General features: G+C 37.4%; 1 protein-coding gene and 1 pseudogene across 5 annotated transcripts in view; one reads left to right on the forward strand and one right to left on the reverse strand.

Annotated features, from left to right (window-relative positions):
• The window catches only part of POLR3G (RNA polymerase III subunit G), a 37,965-nt gene extending 19,112 nt beyond the window's left edge, over window positions 1–18,853 (forward strand). For 3 of the 5 annotated variants that reach the window (XM_066273801.1, XM_066273802.1, XM_066273803.1), the window contains exons 5-8: window positions 567–617; window positions 7,151–7,233; window positions 12,856–13,002; window positions 16,106–18,481. In XM_066273801.1, the coding sequence (XP_066129898.1) occupies window positions 567–617; window positions 7,151–7,233; window positions 12,856–13,002; window positions 16,106–16,192 (368 nt within the window). In that variant the 3' untranslated portion in view covers window positions 16,193–18,481. Of the gene's footprint in view, window positions 1–566; window positions 618–7,150; window positions 7,234–12,855; window positions 13,003–16,105; window positions 18,482–18,536 lie in introns of those variants that run through there. The other 2 variants (XR_010731116.1, XM_066273804.1) reach the window with 2 other exon arrangements.
• Window positions 7,450–10,454, reverse strand: LOC136334035 (small ribosomal subunit protein uS8-like; annotated as a pseudogene).
• Window positions 18,854–19,721: the final 868 nt, after the last annotated feature.

Here is a 19,721-nt window from a genome sequence, read left to right on the forward strand (position 1 = left end):
TTTATAAATAGCTATTAAAAGAATGTTGTAGACAAGCAAAAAAGAGACAGATCATAGAGAGCAGGCTGGCAGCTGTTGGGGGGACTGGGTGGGAGGGTGGAGGGATTGAGCAGAAAGGACAAAAGAAAGGGAAAAACTCACAGACAAGGGGGTGGGGCAGTGGCAGGGAGGTGGGGAGTGGGTGTGGAGGGAGAAATGGTGATGAATTGAGACTTGACTTGGGGGATAAACACACAGTATGGTGTACAGAAGATGTGTTGTAGAATTGTGCACCTGAAACCTGTATAATTTTATAACTAGTGTGACCACATTAGATTTAATCTTAAAAAGTGTAGAAATTTTACAGCACTATTTCAAAGCTATTTTAATGAACACTTTTTCTTCATAGTAGAAAAAACCTTGCAGTTATATTTTGATTCCCAGGTTAAATCTGCACAGTCAGATATTAAATTTTATTTTCATTGCTTGAACAACTGTTATATTTTTTAAATATGTAGTTATATCCAATGCCACTATTTTGTAGAAGAAATTGCAATTTTTATATTTTTCTTCTTTTATACACACAGATTGGCGAAGACTCCCAAGAGAGATGAGACCAAGGAAAAAAACCAAAAAAGGTACATTGACTAATATAATTATCCAGGTAGGAAAACATACTGCTTAAATTCATTCTAATATGGAACTCTCAATCTGAAGCTGCACTTAGTGTTCCAAATGCTTTTTGTTAAAACATGTTTGGCATTTTGAATATTTTGCTAAAGCTTTCTTTGTTGATTTGCTTTATTTTTTAAGTTTTCTTTCTTTAATTATGGAATTTTGATGTGCTAAGAAAGCCTTTTCAATTATGGAGACAATTTTATTTGCATATTTGAAAATATTTAAATGGTTATATTGCCTGATTTTTATGTGTTTTTTGGTTTTTAAGTGAGAGGAGGGAAGATAGATTCCCGCATGTACCCTAACCGGCATCTACCCAGCAACCCCCAGCTAAGACCAATGCTCCAATCAGCCGAGCTGTTCTTAGTGCCTGAGGCTGACCAGACCAACTGAGTTATCCTCAGTGCAGGGGGCTGATGCTCAGACTAATTCATCCACTGGCTTCAGAAGGGGAAGAGAGAGAGAAGGGGGAGAATGAGTGGAGAGAAGCAGATGGCTGCTTCTCATGTGTGCCCTGACTGGAGATTGAACCCGGGACTTCTGCATACCAGGCCAACGCTCTATCCACTGAGCCAACCCGCCAGGGCCTGATTTTTATGTGTTTAACTGAAACATTTGAAAATGGTAAAATTTAGGGATTGGTAGAATAGAGCTTTATGTTATACATAAGATACAAAAGTGACATTTTCTGTTGTGTTGCACTTTCATAATTCCACTGAGAAAATAACTGTTGAGCATCTAACTATTGCTAGACAGTGCTAAGAGGAATCAAACAGTGGGCAAAGTGGGAACAGTCCTTGCCCTAGTGGAGCATACAGCAAAATGTAGTGACAACATTTAGCAAAAACCCACTGCTCTCGGAAAAGTTCTTTGAGGAGATAGAATTGGTATTCAGATTAAAGAATGAGTAGGAGTTTACTAAGATGATTTTGGAGAAAAATCAGGTTTGAGATGGAAAATCATAAATTTAATTCAAAGATGGTTTTTAAGGTGTTTTTTTTTTCCTAAGGTAAACAGATAGCAAAGTTGAATATGTTGTTGGATATGGGGAGATGGATCTTAAAATGGAAATGGTGGTCATCAGAATAGATATTAAACTTGAGACTATGAAAAAGATGAAATTAAAGGACTTGAAGAAACGGTGGCCTAAGACTGAGCTTAGGAAATACCAGAATTTAATGACTGGTAGAGAAAATTGAATCAGTAAAGAAAGGAGAGGGAAAGAGAAAAAGAAGAGGAGGGGAAACAGAAGAGAGTGGTGTTACAGATGAGTATTCAGAAGTGAAGTCTTTCATAAGGTGGTCAACAGTGTTAAAGGACATTAAAGAATGCTGCTGAGAGGTCCATAAGGTAAAGACTGGAAAATATAAATTAATTTTTGATGTGCTGGTCATTGCTGACTTTAGTGAGAGCTTTTTAAAAGATTCTGAGAGGTGGAATTCAGCAGACTAATGGTTAAGCATTGGAATGGGAGTTTAAGAAATGTAGACAGCATAGAAGAGTTTGTAGAGAATTTTGCTAAAAAACAATGAAGAGGTTATGAACAATGGGGGCCCTGGCCAGTTAGCTCAGTGGTAGAGCATTGGTCCACCATGTGGAAGTCCCAGGTTTGATTCCTGGCCAGGGCACACAGGAGAAGCACCCATCTGCTTCTCCACCTTCCCCCTCTCCTTTCTCTCTAACTCTCTCTTCCCCTTCTGCAGCCAGGGCTCCACTGGAGCAAAGTTGGCCCGGGTGCTGAGGATGGCTCCATGGCCTCCACTTCAGGCGCTAGAACAGCTCCAGTTGCAATGGAGCAATGCCCCAGATGAGCAGAGCACCACCCCTTGGTGGGCATGCTAGGTGGATCCCGGTTGGGCTCATGCAGGAGTCTGTCTTTCTGCCCCTCCACTTCTCACTTCCGAAAAACAAAACAAAACGAACAATGGGATTAATAAGTAAGAGAAGAAATTCTGCCCAAATACCTCTTTTATTTTTTCAGGCCCTGTTTGAGTTTGTTGATAAGCTTTTTTAGAGCAGTTTTAGGTTCACAGCAAAAATGAGCAGGAAATGCAGAGGTCCCGTATATTCTCTGCCCCACATACGTGCCTAGCCTCCTGCATTGCCAGCACCTCCCCCCAGAGTGATACCTTTGTTACAGTCGATTAGCCTACAGTGACACATCATTATCACTCAAAGTCCATAGTTTACCTCTGAGTTCTCTCTTGGTGTTGTACATGCTATTGGCAAATGTGTAGCTGTGTGTCTTTACCATTATATTTTCAGACAGAGGAGTTTCAGTGCTCTAGAAATCCTCTGTACTTGGCCAGTCATTCCCACCTCTGCCTGACCCCTGGCAACCACTGGTCTTATACTGACTCCATAGTATGACATTGCCTTTTCCAGAATGTCATGTAATTGGAATCACACTGTGTAGCCTTTCATGTTAGCGTCTTTCCTTTAGCAATATGCATTTAATTTTCCTCCATGACATTTCAGGGCTGATAGCTTATTTCCTTTTAATGTTGAATAATGTCCCATCGTCTAATTGCACTATAGTTGATTTATCCATTCATCTACTGAAAGGCATCCTGGTTGCTTCCAAGTTTGGGCAATTATGAATAAAGCTCCTACAAACATTCATTTTTGTGTGGACATAGTTTTCAGTTCTTGAGTAAATACCAAAGAGCATGATTGCTGGATTCCGTGGTAAAAGTATGTTTAGTTGTATCAGGAACCACCAAACTGTCTTCCAAAGTGGCCATACCATTTTACATTCCCACAAGTAAGAAATAAGAGTTTCTGTTTTTCCACATCTTTGCCAGCATTTGGTTTTTCAGTGTTCTAGATTTTGGCTATCATCTCATCTTAACTTGCATTTCCCTAATGACATGTAATGTGAAGCATCTTTTTTTTTTTCTTTTTTTTTCTTTTTTCATTTTTCATTTTTCTGAAGCTGGAAACAGGGAGAGACAGTCAGACAGACTCCTGCATGCGCCCGACCGGGATCCACCCGGCACGCCCACCAGGGGCGACGCTCTGCCCACCAGGGGGCGATGCTCTGCCCCTCCTGGGGGTCGCCATGTTGCGACCAGAGCCACTCTAGCGCCTGAGGCAGAGGCCACAGAGCCATGCCCAGCACCCGGGCCATCTTTGCTCCAATGGAGCCTTGGCCGCGGGAGGGGAAGAGAGAGACAGAGAGGAAAGCGCGGCAGAGGGGTGGAGAAGCAGATGGGCGCTTCTCCTGTGTGCCCTAGCCGGAAATCGAACTGGGGTCCTCCGCACGCTAGGCCGACGCTCTACCGCTGAGCCAACCGGCCAGGGCCTGAAGCATCTTTTTATATGCTTATTTTCTATTTGTATATCTTGTTTGGTGATATGTCTGTTAAGGTCTTTAACTCATTTTTTAATTGGTTATTGTGTTTTTATTGTTGAGCTTTAAGTGTTCTTGGTATATTTTGGATAACTGTCTGTAGGGAAAACACACTCCTGCTGTATGTTTCTCCTTTACTGTCATACTACTATCATACTATCATTCCCAATTTCTCTTTTTTTTTTTTTTTTTTTGCGAGAAAGAGACAGAGAGAGGGATAGACAGGGACAGATGAGAAGCATCAATTCTTTGTTGCAGCTTTTTAGTTGTTCATTAATTGCTTTCTCATATGTGCCTTGACCCGGGGGCTCCAGCAGAGCGAGTGACCCCTTGCTCAAGCCAGCAACTTTGGGCTTCAAGCGAGCAACCATGGGTTATGTCTGTGATCCTACATTCAAGCCAGATGAGCCTGCACTCAAGCTGGCCACTTCGGGGTTTCAAACCTGGATCCTCTACCTCCCAGTCTAACGCTCTATCCACTGTGCCACCGCCTGATCAGGCTGCAATTCTGACACCAGATATGTGGAATTATTTTCCCATAACAAGCGATTCTGTGCTACACCAGCTGGGTGCCTTACAATTCAATTCAATTCTGATATTAACTAGAGTTAGCACCGATACCACAGGTTAAGGGCTCAGTTCCACAAGACTGCTCCCTACTTCAGATGCTAATCTTGAATAGTAGGTCCCTAGGTTATTCAAACTTCTCTCTGATTTGGCTACAAATCAGATGTTCCTAGGACCTCCCACTCTTTGAATCTGATTGCTAGAATAACATATTTGGCCAAAGATGGAAGAGTGATTTATGTTAATGTTTTGGGGTTAAAAAAGCCTTTTAACAATTTTTGGTAATTTGATACTTCTCCCCTAGTTATAATGCCTAAGTATTAGCATTATATAAAGCCAGAATGATAAATAGGACAAGATAATGAGTGGACTGGAGCATACAACTTACTTTCTTGGTTAAGAAATTAGTAATTTTAATGTTTGTTAACTGACAATATTCTATAAAAGCCATTGAACAGACTATGTGTTATGAAATTTAAATAATGTATAAAAGAGCCTTAAAGAAAAATACTTAATGCTGTGAGTAAATTATATTCTTAATGTTATCTGGCATCAGTATCATATGTTGTAATCTCGTTAATTTATTTTCAATTTCTTACTGATTTTTTTAGAGAGGAAAAGAGAGAGTGAGAGAGAGATAGGAACATCAATCTCTTCCTCTGTGTGCCCTGACCTGGGATCAAACCAGCAACCTCTGTGCTTCAGGACTATGCTCTAGCCAACTGAACTCTCTGGCCAGGGTTACTGTTCATTTATGATACTACTATATTTTTATGTGCTACAGTTCAAATTAAAGTCTTTGCCCACAAGGGGATCGAGAAAGTTACTCATCATTAAATCTAACCATTACTTTTGTTTGAGCAAAACCTCACTAATTTATACATTTGGGAGTTCTAAGCTTGGTGTTTCCCCATGAGGTAATTTAATTTGAAATAACACAGTAAATTATAATTTCATTAGTTATGGGTCATCCACGATAGTCTACACATTTTTTTTTTCTGTAGGTTAAATGTTCATCTTTACCAAAACTACATCTTTCTGAGCCATATTATTTTTCTATTACCAACTACTTTGTAGGTGTTTAGCCTGATTTAGGGGACTAAACACTATAATGCGTTTCTATAACAATGACAATTTTGTATCATATCATAATGCTTTGTTTAGTAACAGATTGGCAGGATCTCCATGTAAAATAATTCTGTAGTTTCTTACAGTTTCAGAATTGCCTAAAAATGCAGTATTTTTTGTATGGCTTAAAAAATTGTCCCAAAGCCATTAACACATTTATATTGTTTTGAGTATTCAGATTCATATGATGGATATGTTCACTTTAACATTTTTAATTTTCATTCCAAATATAGTGCTATGTTGCACTGAATATAACCTCTTTCTCATTTCTTTAATCATTGGCACTCATTTTTTTTTTTCTTTTACAGAGACAGAGAGAGGGATAGACAGGGACAGACAGACAGGAACGGAGAGATGAGAAGCATCAATCATTAGTTTTTTGTTGCGCACATGCATATTTATTCTATACTTGTTTTTTATTTTCCAAACTTGGTAAAAATTGCCCCTGTTAAAATACAGTTATCGGTGAATAGGAAGCCAGTATAGATGACATATTTGTGAAATCTTTTTCTGGTAATATTTTAGCAATTTTTTCAGAGGTAATATTTTAGCAGTTTTGACATGAATTATATTAATTGCCAGTACAGATTTCCAGGACTAATAAATACAGTGTGTCCGTAAAGTCATGGTGCACTTTTGAATGGTCACAGGAGAGCAACAAAAGACGATAGAAATATGAAATCTGCACCAAATAAAAGGAAAACCCTCCCAATTTCTGTAGGATGATGTGGCAGCATGTGCGCATGCGCAGATGTTGACGTAACACCGTGTATACAGCGGAGCAGCCCACGGCCATGCCAGTCGAGATGTGGACAGTACAGAGGAAAGTTCAGTGTGTTCTGTGGCTTGCTAAATTTGAATCCGTGACCAAAGTGCAATGTGAATATTGGCGCGTTTATAACAAAGCACCACCACATAGGAATAACATTACTCGGTGGGATAAGCAGTTGAAGGAAACCGGCAGTTTGGTGGAGAAATCCCATTCTAGTAGGCCATCAGTCAGTGACGAGTCTGTAGAGGCTATACGGGATAGCTACCTAAGGAGCCCTAAAAAATCTGTGCGTGAGCTCACATCGAACTGCACTGAATAGGTATGAAACCGGGAGAGTTTTCCTTTTATTTGGTGCAGATTTCACATTTCTATCGTCTTTTGTTGCTTTCCTGTGACCGGTCAAAAGTGCAACAAGACTTTACAGACACACTGTAGATAATCTGGTTGCAGTTGTAGAAAATACCCTATTAAGTTATTATTTAATTCCCATCATGGAAAATCGGTGAGGAGTGCTTACTTATTATGTTTATTCTTTAAAAACGTGAATTCACGCTGCAAATTATGTGACTACCTGGTATGACATACTACTATGTTAGGCAGCATATTAAAAGGCAACAAAATATAACACACCATTGCTGTTACTGAAAAATGTGTTAACAGTGATTTTACTTCAGCAGGTCCAAAATCCAAAAAGGTGAATGATACCAGCAAAGACCCTTCACTCACTAATACTGTGGATGTATTGAAAAAAATTGAGGTAAGGTTTTTTTCTTACTATAAGAGTGAACTGAAAAATTGTCATACCTCCTTTTGCCTTCTTCAGCCTTTCCACCTTCTCTCACTTTTTAACAACATGTGGATTTGACAGATCCGAGCCCAGCACACAGGTAACGGGAAAGGTTTGAACACCGTTGGCTGGGAGATAAGGTCTCCAGTGTGTCCTTCTCTCCCACTCACCTGTCAGCTTGCCTTGCCTTCTGTCACATGCTTTTTCTATCCTGTCCCTATTTTCCCCTTGCATTTGAATTATGCATGGGCAAGAAATGAGTTACATCCCTAGAATGTATTTCTTTTAAAAACCTTTCAGTTTTTCTCCTGTTGTTGTACATGTACTTTCTAATGCTTTTCTGCTGTCTCATGTTAAGTGTAGAATATTCTATTGAAGGAAGACCTTAATTTATGGAACTTATTTTTATATATTTTTTTAATATTCAAAACCAAAAAGATTTAAAATTCAAACATTTAATAACTGAAAAATTTCCCTCCCGTTCTGTTCCCTTCCTATAGACAACCAACATTACCAGTTTCTTATATGTCTTTCCAGAAATATTTTATGTGTAGCAAACTCAATTTTTTTTTTTTTTTTTACAGAGACAGAGAGAGAGTTAGAGAGAGGGATAGATAGGGACAGACAAACAGGAATGGAGAGAGATGAGAAGCATCAATCATTAGTTTTTCATTGCGACACTTTAGTTGTTCATTGATTGCTTTCTCATATGTGCCTTGACTGCGGGCCTTCAGCAGACCGAGTAACCCCTTGCTGGAGCCAGCGACCTTGGGTCCAAGCTGGTGAGCTTTGCTCAAACCAGACGAGCCCGCGCTCAAGCTGGCGACCTCGGGGTCTCGGAACTGGGTCTTCCCCATCCCAGTCCGATGCTCTGTCCACTGTGCCACTGCCTGGTCAGGCTCAATTTTTTTAAATGACAAAAGGTAGCATATATATTCTTCCCTTTTCATTTTATCGCTTATATCTTATAGATGGTTCCATGTCAATCTGTATAGACTTGGGGTTTTTTGGGGGGTTTTTTTTTTGGTTGCACTGTAAGAATGAACCATGATTTATTTAATCAGTGCCCTACTGATGGACATTATGTTGCTGCAATGAATTCATGTTAATTACATCATCTTACATGTGTAGGGTAGATTTCTAGGTATGTATTTGTTGGGACAGTTGTTACATGTATTGTGTAAGATGAGTAAATTTGAACAGCTCATGCTCCGTGAAGGGTATCCCAGTTTATTCTGTTAGTGCATGTATTACCTTGCAGTGATGATGACGATGATGATAGCAGCGAGCGCTTATTGAAAATTTATTACTTACCAGGCCCTTTGATGAACTGTTTACATTCATTATGTCCTGAAGACTTAATTACAACAGAGGCCTGAGATAAATATTATTGTTACTTACCTACAGATAAGATGGGTATTATTATTCCTTCTTTACTTACTTTAAAACTTGACTTGCCTGGCCAAGTTGGCCAGCTACATGGTAATAGAAGCTTGTAGTTTTGTTATTATATTTTGACAGTACTTGAGCTGGAAATAACATGTCTGAAAGTAAAGCCAAGAGACTTGTTGAAGAAATAGTGTTAACTGTCAGGTTTAACTGTGGTGGAATAATGGATGGGGTTGCAGACCTAGCCAGCTTGTATTGATCAAACACAGATTCTGACTGTTCTTAAAGCTTCCTAGAAAGAAGTTGCTACGTTGGCATGTCTTATAAGGAAGTTTGATTTGGACTTTGGAATGTGGTTTTTGATCAAAACAAATTGTGCTTCCTTATTCTCTGCATTTGAACACCTTCTCAGTACAAACTGAAGTTTTAAATCTAAAAATCCCAATGAGTTGCAGTTTCAGTAGAGCAAAATTAGCTTCCAGATGACTCTGTTACTGTTCATTTCTTCAGCAAAAGCAGTTTCAAGTTTTATCATAATAAAATTGGATAGAGAGGGAGTGACATTCACTTAAATTTCATAATTAACATGTGAATCACCAGACTCCTATAAACTAATATTTGAGCTTCCTGTTTCTGTATGACATGCAGAGAGAACTGTAATGGGGTGGCCATTTAGCATTTAAACTACAAAAACTGTTCTTTATCTATAAATTAACCCTTTTAAAGGTTTTCTCATTATATTATTCACATTATTCTTAAAACAAATATGTCAAGTAGCAAGGCTAAATAGTTATATCTCATAGAAGAGAAAATGGAGACTGGTAGGAGCTTAACACAAAAAGAATGAAATAATGAGACTATATATATATAACTTTTAGATCATTTTTTAAATTGCACAAATGTGTTATTTATTAACTGATTCAGGTATTTTATGGGTTTGCTTTAGGTCTGTGTGGTAGAAATAAAGTTAAGGTTATTTATGTCAAGTTATTTGAGGTGGCAGTAATGAAAATAAAGGATAGAATGAATTCTGTATTTTAAAAATATTTTTACATAACTGGTTTAAATAATTCCATTGCTAATTATGAAATAATAGCCAATTGCATGATTTTTCAAATATAGTACATATCTTGCACAGAGTTAAATACTGTACTATAATTCCTCTTAACTACACAAAGTTATGGGCTGTACACCTTTTACTATGGTTTCATTAAAATAGAAAAGAAAAATCCATATGTTAATTAATGTTAACTTAGCATCATTATTTGTATATGTGTATATTTCTTTTTATCCATTGAGGCATTTTATTGCACGTATATATTGCCTTCCTAGAAAAAGAATCCCAGAATTTTCCCTCCTGTGTGTTTTCCTCTTGCTTCTTCATTGTTCATGATGCCGCTGAGGTTGTCTGTACAGTGAACCCAAACTGATGGGAACAAAGCAGGTGGTTCTGCCATTTTTCTAGATCTTTGAATTACACATCAGATCTGAGGTTCCAGATCTTAACTTGCCTGTAAGGTTCACAACAATTTCCCCAGCTCTGTGGTCATCAATAATTTCAAATTTGCCAATGTAACCGTGCTTCATCATCATAGTGAGAAGCTGGACAATGACTTTGGAGCACGAGCTAATGAGAACCTGGTGTTTGCGTCTCTCTGCAATACTGGTGCTCTTGGGAGCATCAGGCAGGGCAGTCATGCACACCACTGTGGTGGCCTGCAATGATGGCAGAACGATACTTCCGAGTTCTATAAATATTGTTTTGTTTACTTGCAGTTTTCCAAAGGATTGCCAGTTAGAAGACTTGCACACATTCTATTGTAGTATTAAGTCACATAAGGCAAGATGGGTCAGTACAAAGATAATTAATCTTGGTCTTATTTGTTCTGTCTGAGTGGGGTGAAGTGACAACAGGAAAGTAGAGTTTGAATCTTGATTAGAACCTGAGTTTATCTGCTGTAGTCTTTCCATTGCCTTTGATTATCCTAAAATTCATATTTGAATGTAATAAATTTTTTAAATAAATATTTAAGAACCAATAAGGGAATAGCTAAGTTGTAATCACCCCAAATGTAGAATGTGTTTTATCTCTATAGGTAATACACTAAGCAAATATCTTATAATAGAATGGAGTATTTGCAGGTTATGAATTAATGTTCTGATTACTGTTTAAGAATATGCATATCTTAGCTAAAGTGATTACATGCCTTATGACTGTTGAAATGTGAAATTATTGCTGCACCTACCTCCCAGAAAGCTTGTGAAATCCTATCACTTATACAAATTAAGCATAGAACAATTTAGTGAACAAAGTGATAGTAATGAAAACAGCTCATTTTTATCAAATGGGCGAAAATTGTTGGTAATCATAATAGGAATATGAAGCTGTATTACAGTTAAATTTGTGTGTTAAAGTTATGGGATGCGGTCCTGGCCAGTGGCTCAGTGGATAGAACATAGGCCCGGTGTATGGACATCCTGGCTTTGATTCCCAGTCAGGGTACATCTGCACCAACCCCCCTTGCTTCCTCTTCCCCTTCTCTCCCTTTCCCCCTCCTGCAGCCAGTGGCTCGATTGGTTCCAGGCGCTGAAGATAGCTCCATTAGAGCGTGACAGCCTCAGGTGCTAAAAATAGCTCAGTACTGGAGCATTCGTCCCAGAAGGGGTTTGACAGGTAGATCCCAGTCCAGGCTTGTGTGGGAATGTGCCTCACCATCTCTCCTTCTCTCACCTAAAAACACAAAAAAAGTTATGAGATAGTAGTATAATCATTTTAACAGGGTGGATAAGTAGAACCATCAGGCAATCAAAGCTTTCCTAATTCCACACCTCTGTTTTGCCTCCTCCTGTAGAGTTAATAAGCACTTATGTTGACTGTGACTTGAGTTTTAAGCTTTCTTTTTTCTCAACCTGCCAGGTATATTAAGAAGCAAAATTCCTGGAAATGGGGAGTAAAGAGGGAGAAAAGAAATAAAAAGACTTGGATAATCTGCAAATAGGATAACTCACCCCAATATGACTTATGATTGTTTTAAATAATTATGCTTATAAACTAAAACATAGATATTTTAGAAAAGTACCCTTACATTGGCTCTTCCCCTTTTATGTTAGAAGGAAAACAAAATAATACTCTTTTTTTTTTTTTTTTTTTTTTTTTTTTTTTTTTACAGGGACAGAGAGAGAGTCAGAGAGAGGGGATAGACAGGGACAGACAGACAGGAACTGAGAGAGATGAGAAGCATCAATCATTAGTTTTTCATTGCGACACCTTAGTTGTTCATTGATTGCTTTCTCATATGTGCCTTGACTGTGGGCCTTCAGCAGACCGAGTAACCCCTTGCTGGAGCCAGCGACCTTGGGTCCAAGCTGGTGAGCTTTTTGCTCAAGCCAGATGAGCCTGCACTCAAGCTGGCGACCTTGGGGTCTCGAACCTGAGCCCTTCTGCATCCCAGTTCAATGCTCTATCCACTGCGCCACTGTCTGGTCAGGCAAAATAATATTAAAATTCTTCATAGGCCCTGGCCAGTTGGCTCAGTGGTAGAGCATTGGCCTGGCGTGCAGGAGTCCCGGGTTCGATCCCTGGCCAGGGCACACAGGAGAAGTGCCCATCTGCTTCTCCACCCCTCCCCCTCTCCTTCCTCTCTGTCTCTCTTCCCCTCCCGCAGCCAAGGCTCCATTGGAGCAAAGTTGGCCCGAGCACTGGGGATGGCTCTGTGGCCTCTGCCTCAGTCACTAGAATGGCTCTGGTTGCAACTGAGCAATGCCCCGGATGGGCAGAGCATCACCCCCTGGTGGGCATGCCGGGTGGATCCCAGTCGGGCGCATGTGGGAGTCTGACTGCCTCCCTGTTTCCAACTTCAGAAAAAATTTAAAAAAAAAAATCTTCATAAACTGAGTCATTGTAGTATTTTTGAAGAAGGTATGATAGAAATTATAAAAATAAAGCACTGTGCATAGAGCTGATGCCCCAGCATTACCTGGGTCCCAATTATAAAGTAACAAAATCAAAGAAAATACTAGTGTTGTGATAGGACAGTGAGTTCCTCCTTTTCTGAGTTAACTCATGATTTCCTGTGTGATGTCCGGGAGTTTTGGTAAGGGTGGGGTAGAAAAAGGTGATGGTAATTGTATTCTCTTAACGCTGAGCAGGGAGGTCAAAATCTAGTGGTTTCCAAATAAGTTAATGAAGCTCATTTGTAACAGGAATTGGAAAAGAGAGGTGATGGTGAAAAATCAGATGAGGAAAATGAAGAGAAAGAAGGAAGCAAAGAGAAAAGTAAAGAAGGCGATGAGGAGGAGGAAGATGATGCTGCCGAACAAGAGGAATACGATGAAGAAGAGCAAGAAGAGGTAATAGTCTGTTTTGGTAAAAGGCGAAAGATTTATGCGATCTGAAGAGAAACCAGAGTATGGTAATGGTCTGTTTTGGAAGGGTAACAAAGTAACATTAAGAATTATCTAATAAGGAATAAGATATATGGGACAGATTAAAATGAACAAACAAAAACCAAGTTGATTGGAATCACGGCCATTTTATTATCATTGGCATCTCTTCCCTTGTATCAACAGAATTATAGCATTGAAGTGATAATGACACCAAATTGAAATAGGAAGTGAAAGTATCTTGATAGCCCACCAATTAAGAAAATTGATCAGATTATTTTAATTAAAATTTGTCGACATAGAATTTTAAGTCAGCAATTAAAGGCTTAGTCATGTAGGTCTGAGGAGGAATCATTGTCCCATTGTGTGTTTCAAAACCTAGACTGGACGTGGACACTATGAAAACATTTATAATCCAACCTCAAGTCTCTGACTGAGTCACGAGTCAGTGTTTTGGATTTTGGATTTGCAACTTTGAGAAACATGGTGCATTTCAAAGTAAACTGGAGTCAATCCAGATGTCTTTGAGTAGGGAAACTTTGTTGGTCACAGGCTCACTGGGACTTTGTCGAGACCTCCTGCAGTAGCCCTAGGCTGAGAGTTTCTTTTCCATTCCAGTGGCCCTTGTCTTCACTCCGTTTCAGCTTTTCACATCACACTCTGCATTTTTCTTCACCTGAAACTCCTCCAGCTATGAAATCTTTATTATATGCTTCCAACTATGAGATGTTTATTACATGCCTTATTTGCATTAAATTTCAGATTCTTTTTTATTGGAACAGATCTATTTTTATGTTTCCAAATTAGCTAACCTCATTTATTAAATAATTTGCCGCCTTTGTTGATTTGAAATTCTCCTTTATTAACTGTTAGATTCCTACACCTACTTAGATGTATTTCTGGATTCTGTTCCATTGATCTGTTTCTGAACCATCACTATGCTGTTCCAATAACTAGAATCTTCTGATTATTTGTTAATATTTGTAGGGCATGCTACCTGTTTTTTTCAGGATTTTCCTGAGTATTCTTTATTTATTCTTCCAGGTAAATTTTTGCTCTAAACATTTTTAAATTAAACATATCACATTTGTCTCCAGTTTTCTTTCCAGATCATTCACTTTATTCCTTCACTCTGACGTGATTGAAACTGCTAAGCCCTCTGATCCAGTCTCTCCTTTATTGGTTCCCTGTCTTCATTTCCTTCCCTAAGGAGCCCTTGCTAGCTCTTCAACTTCTTTCTTGCTGTTGTTCTTGTCCCTTGGTCTCCCGGTCCCTACCTGAAACCTTGGCTCAGTTCCACTGTCTCCCTCATTGCCCCTCCGAACCTGCCTACTGAGCGTTTCTGAAAAATCACAGAAACTCATGCCACTGAGAACACTAGTCCCATTTTGCTGGCTAACGTGTTTTCTGTTGTCCTTCATAAGTATTTTAGATTGTCTTTCTTCTTAACCTCTCTCCTGATTAGCTTTTCTACTTTTAGCAGATATAGCACCTTTACACAGAAAATAAAGCCACCCAGAGAAAACTTTTATTTCATGTCATCTGTCTTCAGACTGTCTTCCTTTCTTCTCCTCTTTTTTTATCAATGGAAGAAATGTCCATCCGGTGTGGAGCTAATGGTCCTTCCCTCTTTGGGGACCATATTCCTCATGTCATTTCCCTTTTTGTATCTTCAACCATGCCTTGCCTCCCCTGTACATTGGCCTTAGGCTTCTGCTAATTTCCAGACATTATTGGATTTCTTGGCACCAGAGAAGCCAAGTCAACTTCCTGGAAATGGTAAGGTTTTTACAGTATTTAGTGAAGACAAAGTAATAAAATATATATCTGAATACAAGATACCTTTCTTGCATTATCTGTATAAATTTATATATAAAATCTATCATGTGGATACTAAATAAACTGATATCCAGGAGACTTCCTTTTGGAAATAGTCTCTATGTCTTACTTTGTCATAAATCCTGCTGTAGACGGTAAAGATGTGGAGGTTAATTTTTATTGTGGCTGATTTCAATCATGTACAAAAATCTAGTGCCTATTGAAATACACAACCCAGTTTAACAGTGATCAGTGCATAGGCAATCTTTTAATCACTCATTCATCCATCCGGTCCACTCTTGTGCCCCCACATCAAAACTCATCTGCCTTGGATTTTGTAAAGCAAATCCTAGGCATTGTATCATTTCATCCATGAATAACTCAGTATTATGCAAAAACAAGGGCTCTTTAACAATATCACAGTATCACTCTTATACCCAACACAATGAAATATAATTCCTTAATATCATCAAATATTAAGCCAGTGTTCAAAATTTTTTTATTGTCTCAAAAAATTGTTCCAGTCAAAATCCAGATACAGCCCTTATACTGCAGTTGGGTAATAATTTCCTTAAATTTCTTTTTGTATCTAAAATGGGTTTTTGAATTTTTTATTAAAAGCACAGAGATATCTTGACTCACTTACATGGATAATAGTCTTAGCCATAAGAATTGGAATGTTCCCAAGGGCTAATCTCTATTAACATAATGGAAATTGAATTGCCCTAGAAAGATGTAATATGGCATCTTCTAGTTTTGATTTTCTGAGGCCTTTTTGTGATCAAAAGCAAAAATTCTTGTTTCTGCTCAGTTGTGCATTGTGACTAAAACCCTCAGATCTGGTGTTAATGTAAATTGGCTTTGTTTCTTGAATGTATGTTTGTTTGAAATAAGTGTTCAATGGTTTAGCTAACTAAACCACGTATCATTCCACTGAGGTGTAGTGAATTAAATGTGTCATCCTACTAAAATGTAATGGGCATCTCTTTAGCTAGTTGGTGCCTGAGAATAGAGGGAGGAGGTGAGCTTTGGAGAAAGCAGCACAAGTACAGTAGATGCAAGTGAAAGCTAATGTGCTTTCAAAGCAGATGGCGTAGCAGAGACTGCTTTTAAGTCTGGTATTTTTTATTATCTAAATTTAATATTTATAAATTCAAAGGGACAGCCTTATGTTCTTTAACAATGTTTAATATTTACTGAGGAATTTATCACTCATTTTAATGTTTACTGAGGATTCGATCATTTCGCTTAGGAAAATGACTACATTAACTCATACTTTGAAGACGGAGATGACTTTGGCGCAGACAGTGATGACAACATGGATGAAGCAACGTATTAGCTATGAAATTTCTCAAAATGCACTTTTTTGATATGGCTTCTGAAAATTTGGACAGCCTTGTTTCCTTATTTCTGGTAAGGAATGAGTTTTTTTGTCTTGTTCGACAATTCTTGTTACCAAAATACTCAGAGCCACTTTGAGTTTTACATACTATGTAGTTAGTTTACCAGTTAGTCCCTGACACTCTGACATTCCTCTCAACACCTGTTCATCCCTCATGAGTATTCAAGTGAAAATTTTATTTTTGCTTTTATTTGGATTAGAATGTGCCTAAAGTTTCTGCAGCTATGTATTCATACTTGAACAAATTATTCTTATTCAACTGTGCTGATCTTTTGTAAAACTATTGCTAGTCATCATAATGGATTTCTGTAACCTTAAATTTGATGTAATACTGCACATGGAGCACTTTAAAAACAAAAAATCTTGAAAATAATTTTACTTTTACATATTATGTTCTATGCTACTATATTATTACTACATAAACCTACCTGAGCTCTTACAAGTGCATATGAGAAGTTTTGTGATCAAAAATAATCACAGGGAAAAATGCCAGGTGGAGGTATATAAATGTCATAGGTTACATCTTAGCCAGTACAAAGACTTGGGATGGGTATAAAATACTGAATTGGGAGCTAACTTCATACTATACAATATATAATCACCTTCTCACTGTAATTGGTTTGATATGTCGAATGGTTGGGTTTATAAAAAATTGGACTGAGACATCTTATGTAAGTTTGTATTTTACAAAAACGTATGAGTTAAGTTTTAGTCATCAATCTCACTGCAGGATGCATGTGTGGAGTTTGTGAGGTGTAATGGCCTCTGTTATATTTCAAAGAACTCATGTTAATTGATTTATATAACAATGTAGAATAACTCAGGTCACTTTGAAATGAAGATTAAGCTTCTTTTGTTTTAATTAAAAACTAGCTCCCCTGACTTTTTATATTGGGGGCAGGGTGGGGAGGGGAGATATCAAAAAACCTTAGTCTCTAAAGATTCATAAATGCCAAAGATTTTGAAAGGGATTCATATTATGTATTCAAAAATGATTTATTAATATTACCTACCAAAAGAAATAAATTATTTTTCCCTTTTGGGAAGCTATCACCCATTACCCTCTAACCTGAGAATTGGAGCTCTATTTCTGCCTTTACTGTTAAACTCAACCTTGAATTTGAGCTTTGTTTTCTGTCAGTTTCCTACAAAAACTGCTTAAAGACCAATCAAAATTTACTGTATGTATTCATTCTCTTAGCATACAGAAATAATCTCTTCTTCATTTACATTTGGCTTGGCCTTCTAAAAAATGGTAATTTGTAAAGTGAATGAAAACAGTTTTGAGAAACAAACTTGTTTTCCTCACAAAATATATTGTAATTTGATTTTCCCATTATTCTGGTGGGGGAAATTTAACATTATCTTGTGTTTTGTAAAATGACTTTCTCAGGAAAAAGATCACTCTCAATTGTAACAGTTCCTCAGATAATTTAGGATGGGTGTGAGGACCATTATTAGGTCAGTGCATATGTGATCATATGTGAATTATGTCTTGTTTAAAGGAACTTATAAAAAATTTAAAGATTCTAAATGGAAAACGACTAAAATAAGTCTACCTTAAAGCAGCTATCTACTGTACTTAGAGTAGAAACCTCACTTAAAGTTTCTATTGTAATGGGAAAATAGTCATTTATGATTTCTAATTATATAGGTGTGTTTTAGTCTCTCACCTTAGTACCTTAACCTAGTATCACTTAATTTATAAAGTCTTACCTCTGGTTGTGTTTGTTTTATTGTAAATCTGCAGATTACTGCTTGAATGTGGCAAATACACCAATGACAGAGGTACTTGTTCCCCTAGCTTTCAGTGCTCCAGCATTTTAGTCCTGCCGATGGTAAGACAGCCCTTTGGGCAGGGTCTTCGGGAAGCTGTAGCCATCCTCCCTTAAGTGCATTGTGCTTCCCCTTTGGAAAAATCTCTTTACAAATGTTAAGTAGACTAATTATGGGAACAGGCAGGAAGTATTTGCAGGTTGCTTTGCCAGCATGAATCTTATTTTTGTGGCTTAAAATCTCAGAGACTGTGAAGTTATTTCATAAGAAGGTAAACTTTAATGCAGAGCTAGCATCTTATATATGAACACATACTTATCAGCGAAGTGTCTTTTAACTTGCTATCAAACAAGCAATACTGTTTTGTTTGCAATAATGCTTATTTTTCTGTATTTGTTTACATATTAAATTCTTACAAAACAAAATGGTGTCCTGTTTTATAGAGTTGTTTTACCTTGAAGGTACATAAATATATTTTATAGAGAAAACTAATTTGTTAATACAGATTTTACCAGGTAAAACAGCTATCGGGATGCCAGTATCAAATATTCTTGAACAAACCAACAAATGAAAACTCGAGGTGATTAAAGTTGTGATTAACGGATTTGACAGACAGTGGAATATGGTGGCGTTGCTGACAAATTCAGAGGATGTTAACCTTTCCTTCCCCACTACTTCCTAAGGTCAGTGGCGTGGCCTTAATATGGTTTCAAGTTCCAGAGTTAGTAAAACTTTTTATATTAAAAAAGATGTAATTAAATTCAATTTTAAGATCCAGATGATTACAAAAGTAGGGGGCTGTATCATAAATTCCTCCATTAAATAAAAGCTCCAAAGAACTTTCTCAATTCTTTTTTGCTCCTGTTGGTAATTTTAAAAAAATTAATATGTAGAAAGGTTTTTTTGTTTCATAATAAAATCTATTAATAGAGCATATTATACTGCTCACAAAAATTAGGGGATATTTTATAGCTTCATATTTATTTTGAAATATCCCCTAATTTTTGTGAGCAGTATATTATAGGACTGATCTATAACTTGGTATGAAGTCCTGGACCCTGCTTTATGAGTGAGATCTTCTTCCCTGAGGTCCAAGATTTCTCAAAGAATACACATCTGAAGTTTTGATTTCATTTCACTTTCATCCTTTAAGTAATCCAGTAGATTTTTGTTTCAATATCAGAAGGGGAAAACTTGAATTGGTAAACCTGTGGCAACTTGATCTACCTTACATAATATCTTTATTATATCAAATACTTTGAAAGAGAAAAGGTTTGCTTTATTCAATTAAATTCACCAGCTTCCATTTCAGATTGGATAATAAAATAGAAACTTTATTTTGAAGATCTTTTGAAATATGAAAAAGGGGCAAAAGTTTTTAAAAACAGTTTTACAAATGTACATGCTAACAGTGTTCTACAATTCCATTTTGCATTTGTATAAAATCTATTATACAAGATTTATAGTACTTGCATATATAAGAATTAAATATTGCATTCAGATATTTCTATGATCTAACAGTGCAATATGCACATACTTAAAAGAAAAATATTAACTTCCTGAGCAACATTGTTGTAATTCAAAATAAGAATGATTCCCATCACAAAGCACCGTTTAAATACTTCGAAAAACTATGTCTATAACTTATAGCACTCACTGGATCCTTGCTTCATATTTCTAAAACTAACTG

The sequence above is a fragment of the Saccopteryx bilineata genome, chromosome 4, assembly GCF_036850765.1.
Source record: "Saccopteryx bilineata isolate mSacBil1 chromosome 4, mSacBil1_pri_phased_curated, whole genome shotgun sequence".
NCBI lineage: Eukaryota > Metazoa > Chordata > Mammalia > Chiroptera > Emballonuridae > Saccopteryx > Saccopteryx bilineata.